At 60.5% G+C, this 7,138-nt stretch overlaps 1 protein-coding gene across 1 annotated transcript; it reads left to right on the forward strand.

Annotated features, from left to right (window-relative positions):
* Window positions 1-435: 435 nt before the first annotated feature.
* On the forward strand, window positions 436-4,699 carry ISLR2 (immunoglobulin superfamily containing leucine rich repeat 2). The gene is made up of 3 exons (XM_029239316.1): window positions 436-445; window positions 891-1,010; window positions 2,448-4,699. The coding sequence occupies exons 1-3, from the start codon at window positions 436-438 to the stop codon at window positions 4,697-4,699; spliced, it is 2,382 nt and encodes a 793-aa protein (XP_029095149.1).
* The last annotated feature ends 2,439 nt before the right edge of the window (window positions 4,700-7,138 follow it).

A 7,138-nucleotide genomic window follows, 5' to 3' on the forward strand; every position in this document is an offset into this window, starting at 1 on the left:
CTATCAATTATGCATCGTGTTGAACGTGGCTTCGGGGAGGAGGCGGCTAGCAGCGGGGGTGCGGGAAGGAAGAGTCCGCGCGACCCCTGCGGCGCGCAGCTCACCCGGTCCCGCGCGAGGACTCTCTGCGCCACCGCCTGCCTTTGCAAAAAGAGTTTTAAGGCAAAGACACGCTTTCCCCCTTCAGGCGTGAGCTCTTCCTTCCCCCAAATTCTTTAAAGATGGTTTGTCTCACGTGTTGCGGGGCGTAAAAGAGGCTCGCATTCAATTAAGTACCAAAGCTAACGGGCTCTGGCGGGACCCGCGCGTGAGGGTGAGTGCGCATGAATGTGTGTGCGTGCAGGAGGGGGGAATGCTGAGCGTCCCGGGTGAAGGTGTGCCTTTGAAAATGTGTGTGAACGTAGCGAGATCTCAACACATTGATGCGGTTATTACATGATGATGGGTAATTCTAACATATGAAGAGCGACTGTGTGGAGGGTGCGAGGGTCTGTGTCTGTGCCAACGCGTTTGAATGGGGAGGGAGTCGTGTGATTAGGGATAGTGACAATGTCTGCAGATGTGTAAATGGGGGGGGGCGAGGGTTATGGGAGTGTGGTGAACTAGAAAGAGCCAAGCCGGGGCGCTGGGCGTGGGGGCGCCCCTTTGTGACCAACGTCTCTTGGCCAGGGGAAGTCTCTATGGCTTTAACAAATGTAGATGATGCGGGAGGTGGGAGAGGCTGTGCGCGTCCCTGCTGAGCCCGGGAGCGCGCAAGGACTCTTCAATCTGCAGCCAGTGAGAGGTGGGGGGAACAGAGGCGAAAGGAAAAACTGAAGTGGGACCTCAGGGCCAGGGGAGTCCACAACTTACCTGTCCCTTTCTCTGCCTCTCCCCCATCTCCCCCACAGTCGCAGCAACAGATGTGGGAAGCGCCCTTAAGCTGTCGTCCTGGCTCCGCGACCTCAAGTCTGGAGAAGGGGTTGCAGCCCGAGGGCAGCGCGCGGAGAGTCGCGAGCAGCGGGTAAGCAGTGGAGACCACCCCGTAACGCTGACCCAGATGGGGGTAAATCCCGTCCAGGGCGCCAGACCCTGCCGGCTCTCTCTAGGCGAGACCGGGGAGAAGAGGGGAGGGGCCTTCCCTCCGGAGCGAGAGGGAGTGGGGAACGCGGGTTCCAAAGACCAGAGGGTGGGAGGGGCTCTGCCGAACCTGCCAGGAGCCCTAAGTGGGAGCGGAGACTCTGTTTGTAAGTGCGTTTGTATGACTGCGGATACGAATCTTTTATTGGGGGGGGGGGATTTGTCCTCAGGCACTGTGGGCTGCAGAAAAGAGGCAGAATCTTGAACCTTCTACTTGATTAGCTAGTGGCAGCCCCCTTGACCTATCGGCTAGGGACTCCCCTGCCCCCATGGGAGCCGTCTGGGAAGATGCAGAGGGGGGAGCGAGAATCTTTAGTGACCTCCCTCCATTGCTCTTGGTCCCAGCTCGGAGGACCTCCTTCCTCAGAAGGAAGGTTGATCGAGGGGCCCTGATGGTTTTCCCCTCCTAGGAGTTGCAGCCCAGGGCAGGCGGCTTCAGTTGCGGCCGAAAAGGGACCTGACTAGTCTGTTTCCCCGGTCACAAGCCTCTTGCCACCTGCAGCAAGTTCTCAGCATTTGCTGATCCGCTGGGATTTCAGTCTGAGAGGGCTGTGTACAGGCGCAAGTGCTCGCCTGTGTCCCTCTGTGTGGGTTGGTCTGTGTGAGGACTTGTGCCCTGGTGTCTGTCAATTCTCACAATGAACAGGAAAGCACTTTGCCCCGTGGTGGAGAACGCTGGACAAATGCTGTGTTCAGTTGAGAGAACAATGAGGTCTCCAGATATATTGTGTCTGTGTCTGGGCGTCTTTGTGTTTGTATGTCTAGGAAATGTGTTGTGAACCCCTAAGCCCCTGCAGAAGTTGTTGGTTTGATGGCAGGTGCCTGGGCGTGTGTTTGTATTGTTGTGCGCTTGTATGGGCGTGTATGGGCGTGTGTGGGCGAGTGCCGCCGTGCCATGGGACAAAGAGTTCAAGGGAAGACAGGCGGTCACGGACAAAAATACCCTTTCTATGTATCCCTTTCACTGAGTTAAACGAAGGCTTAGAAACATAGTCAGGGCTCGATGCAAAGCCCAGGGCAGACCTGCTAGCGGCCCACTCTGTGGAGGACTCAGCCCCAGGCTGATGGGATAGGTAGAGAAAAAAGAGCAAGATACGAGGCGGCTAGAAAAGGAAGTCAGGGCCCTGAGAGGGAGCAAGCATTGAATCCCAAGACTTTTACTGAGCTCCAACTCGTGCCTAAGAGAGGCTCCTGGGCACAGAGGAGAAAGTTACCGCAGCCCTGGGACCTGCCCTAGACGGGTTTACGGAGGAGGCAGATGGATAAGGAAGGGAAGCTGGGGCTCAGTGAGTCACCTTCTCCTCTCTTCCCCCGGCTTCCACCTGCAGGATCCGCGATGGTGCCCTTGAGGGCCCTGTGGCTGGCTTGGGCGCTGCTAGGAGTGGCCGGAGCGTGCCCAGAGCCGTGCGCCTGTGTGGACAAGTACGCGCACCAGTTCGCCGACTGCGCCTACAAGGAGCTGCGCGAGGTGCCGGAAGGCCTACCGGCCAACGTGACCACGCTTAGTCTGTCGGCGAACAAAATCACCGTGCTGCGGCGTGGGGCCTTCGCCGACGTCACGCAGGTCACGTCGCTGTGGCTGGCGCACAATGAGGTGCGCACCGTGGAGCTGGGCTCGCTGGCGGTGCTGAGCCAGCTCAAGAACCTCGACCTGAGCCACAACCTCATATCCAGCTTCCCATGGAGCGACCTGCGTAACCTGAGCGCTCTACAGCTACTCAAGATGAACCACAACCGCTTGGGCTCATTGCCCCGGGACGCACTCGGTGCACTGCCCGACCTGCGCTCCCTACGCATCAACAACAACCGGCTTCGTACACTGGCTCCTGGCACCTTCGATGCGCTAAGCGCGCTGTCACATCTGCAACTCTATCACAACCCCTTCCACTGCGGTTGCAGCCTTGTGTGGCTACAGGCCTGGGCGGCGAGCACCCGGGTCTCGTTACCAGAGCCCGACTCCATCGCGTGCGCCTCTCCTCCTGCTCTGCAGGGGGTGCCGGTGCACCGCCTGCCCGCCCTGTCCTGTGCACCTCCCAGTGTGCATCTGAGTGTTGAGCCGCCGCCTGAGGCGCCGGGCAGCCCCCTGCGCTCCGGCCTAACGCTCATGCTACACTGCGTCGCCGAAGGACACCCCACGCCCCGCCTGCAATGGCAGCTTCAGATTCCGGGGGGCACCGTAGTGTTAGTGCCGCCGATCCTGAGCGGGGAGGACGACGGGGACGGAGGGGAAGACGGTGAGGAGGAAGGAGATGGGGACGGGCCAACGCAGACAGAGGCTCCAACCCCGGCTCCAGCACCCGCTTGGCCCGCGCCCCCAGCTACCCCGCGCTTCCTGGCCCTTACAAACGGCTCCCTGTTGGTGCCCCTCCTGAGTGCCAAGGAGGCAGGCATCTACACATGCCGTGCGCACAACGAGCTGGGTGCCAACTCCACGTCAGTTCGCGTGGCAGTGGCAGCTGCAGGGCCCCCAAAGCACGCTCCTGGCGCAGGGGGAGACCCTGATGGGCAGGCTCCAACCTCTGAGCGTAAGTCCACAGCCAAAGCCCGGGGCAACAGTGTCCTACCTTCCAAGCCCGAGGGCAAAATCAAAAGCCAAGGCCTGGGCCGGGTTAGCGTCCTCGGGGAGACACAGGCGGGGCCGGAGGGGGACGAGGAGGCAGGTGAGGGTGAAGAGACGGAAGATCAGGTCTCCGCTGACCCGGTGGAGGAGCAGCGCTGTGGCCACGGGGACCCCTCGCGGTACGTGTCCAACCACGCGTTCAACCAGAGCGCCGAGCTCAAGCCGCATGTCTTTGAGCTGGGCGTCATCGCGCTGGACGTGGCGGAGCGCGAGGCGCGGGTGCAGCTGACGCCACTGGCGGCAAGATGGGGCCCTGGGCCCGGCGGGGCTGCGGGAGCAGGGCGGCCCGGACGGCGGCCATTGCGCCTGCTCTATCTGTGCCCGGCGGGGGGCGGCGCAGCCGTGCAGTGGTCGCGTGTAGAGGAGGGCGTCAACGCCTACTGGTTCCGTGGCCTGCGGCCCGGCACCAACTACTCCGTGTGCCTGGCGTTGGCAGGCGAGGCCTGCCACGTGCAAGTGGTGTTCGCCACCAAGAAAGAGTTGCCCTCACTGCTGGTTATCGTGGCGGTGAGCGTGTTCCTCCTGGTGCTGGCCACCGTGCCCCTGCTGGGCGCCGCCTGCTGCCATCTGCTGGCCAAACACCCGGGCAAGCCCTACCGTCTTATCCTGAGGCCGCAGGCCCCGGATCCCATGGAGAAGCGCATCGCCGCCGATTTCGACCCGCGTGCCTCCTACCTCGAGTCCGAGAAAAGCTACCCTGCAGGCGGCGAGGCGGGCGGCGAGGAGCCAGAGGAGACCCCCGGGGAGGGCCTTGACGAAGAAGCAGAGCAGGGGGACCCAGGTGGGGACCTGCAGAGGGAGGAGAGCCTGGCGGCCTGCTCGCTGGTGGAATCCCAGTCCAAGGCCAACCAAGAGGAGTTCGAGGCGGGCTCCGAGTACAGTGATCGGCTGCCCCTGGGTGCCGAAGCGGTCAACATCGCCCAGGAGATTAACGGCAACTACAGGCAGACAGCGGGCTGACCCCCAGCCCGTCTGGCAGCCCATTCCCATCCCCCACCTCGGGTGCCTGGGAGCAGAAGCCTTGGGCTGGCAGGATTTATGACCCCCAACTTTCACTTACTCCACCCCCTTACCACCCCCTAACCTTGACTACTGGGGACTTCTAGTGGGGAGTGGGACGATTTTACCAGTCCCACCCACGACGGTCATTGTCCTCGTGGGCTGAATTCCCCTCCATGGCGAGCACAGTTCCCCGCTCCTCCCTCCCTGTGTAAGACACCACCCGCTGACCGTGAGGCGAAATCCAAGCCTCTCCGTTCCCACTGCAATTATCTGCGAAATCCGCCCCGAACCCGCTCCACAGTGGGCTCGGAAACCAGAGGAAATGGGAGAAGACTTTGGAAACATCTGATGGGCATGCTGTGGCTCGGGGGTCAGCCCGGGTCCCCCAGGAGATGTCCTTAGCGTGGAGCGCTATGGGGTCCCGCCTCAACCCCTACTCCGCCCTTTCCGGGGTGCACATCCCAGAAGCCAGGATTCTGTGGCAACTCCCCAGTTCTTAGTTTCAAAGCCCCCTTATGACTGGGAACCAAACGCTTCTGTCCCCCGTCCCCCACTCCGCTTCTGACCAGCTGGAGCCGAGCCGGGTGCCTGCGGCGCCTTTCAGCTCCGCGCTCCGATTTTCATATTTTCGTTGTTTTCAAAGACAGTGACACTCCGGATCTGGTGCTAACACTCCCTTGCTAGCCTCTGGGAAAACTGGGTGTGTGTGTGTCTGGGGATGGAGGGAATCCGTCTTCTCTCGCCCTCTCTCCTAACTTAAAGCGCCGCAAAACCACGCGCCCTGTTTCCGCGGAGGGTGCGGCCTTGGTCCCGGGCCAACTTCGTTGTAGGTGAGTCGGGAATTTCTGGAGATTCGACAGCTCCGCTTCCGCTGCTGCATGCGGCCCAGACCTCAGCTCGAGAAGCACCAGGGGCGCCGGAAGCCAACCTCGGCCTCCTGGACCGGGTCTCTGGTGAGGGGCGAGCGTCCCGGTTCGCACAAAGCCTGCGCGTGACCGTGCGGCGGGATCCGGATGGAGAAAAGCCCCTCGGTCCTCGCGCCCCCCCCCGCCCCGCCCCTCCTTCCGCGAGAATAGTAACATTTGCGCGGCTGTAGTCCTAGACGAGCGTGCTCTGTAGGAGAAAAGTCTGTGTCCTGTAAAAGTGTGTCAAGGGTAGTGTAGGGAGGCGGGCGGGAGGGAGGGCGGGGAGAGGGGACGCGGCGCGACGACTCAGGCGCTGATCTTTTTTCTTTCTTGCAGAAAAGCCTAAGGGTTGGGGTGGGGGGTTTGGGGCATCGGGACCAGCCCTGTCCGTGAAGCGCAGCACAAGTGCGGCCCGGGGCAGAATAGCCCCCTGGAGTCCGCACCCTTTTCTAAAGGCGTCTGTATGTAAACAGTCAATAAAACAATCGATTTGAACTGGCCTTGGTGACTCTTTGTCGGGGGACAGAGGGAGGAAGCCTGGAGGATGCAGGAGGAAAGAGCAGAAGGAAGGAGCCCATAGGATCCTCCCGTTGGGATCCTTTGTGTGATTTTTTGTTTGACTGGCTTGTGATTTTACCAGGTGTTTGCACCTGGTGCCTGCTCTTGGTGCCTCCAGCTCCGGGATGGAGGGGGGAAACCAGGTGGGATGGGGGAGGCTGGAAGTGAGTGGGGAGGGCTTGCAGAGAGGGAGGGGTGGCTCTCTGCAGACTGAACGCGGGGAGCTCCAGAGTGTGTGTGTGTGAGTGCGTGCGAGTGCACAATCCTCCTTGGGTTGACACTGTCACTATGATGGGGTGTGGCTGTGCGTGTGAGGACTGCCTAGTTTCTGTGTCTCAACACCATCTTTGGTTCTCTGAAGATGCATAGGGGCAAGACTTGTGCACAAAAGATGTCACAAGTAACACAAATTACAGAGCAGGCAAATGATGGAGAGCAGCAAAGGGGGAAATCGGCAAGGTTGATTCCACAGAACAAGCTGACGCTTTTAACCCAGGAGCCATGTGTGTGTGTGCGTGTGGTTGTGTGTGTATGTGTGTGTGTGTGTGTTGGGGGATTATGGTCAGTGAATGATGCATGGACACCTGGCAGGGCGTGTGACTGTTGGTGTGGGCTGAGGTGGGTGCGCATGTACCATCAGGGTTGGAAGCACACTGATTTAATAGTCCTAGAAATGGGGCTTCTTGGGTGGGGAACAGGAGAGACAGAGAGATCCAAAGTGGATGCTCCTGTCCAGCCTACAGTGCTGGGGTTGGGCCGGTTGTATTTCAGCTGAATCCCCCCAGGGGATGGGGAGCAGCCAGGAAGAGTGGTGGAAGAGGAAAGGAATAGAAATGAGGGGGGCAGGTGAAGAGTCCATCTCTACTCTCTTTTCTTCCTGCTTCTAATCTCTTGTCATCCCTCACCCTCTCTGTGGGTAGCAGGTCTTCCTAAC

The sequence above is a fragment of the Monodon monoceros genome, unplaced genomic scaffold (genome assembly GCF_005190385.1).
Source record: "Monodon monoceros isolate NGI ecotype Baffin Bay Population unplaced genomic scaffold, NGI_Narwhal_1 Super_Scaffold_21, whole genome shotgun sequence".
NCBI lineage: Eukaryota > Metazoa > Chordata > Mammalia > Artiodactyla > Monodontidae > Monodon > Monodon monoceros.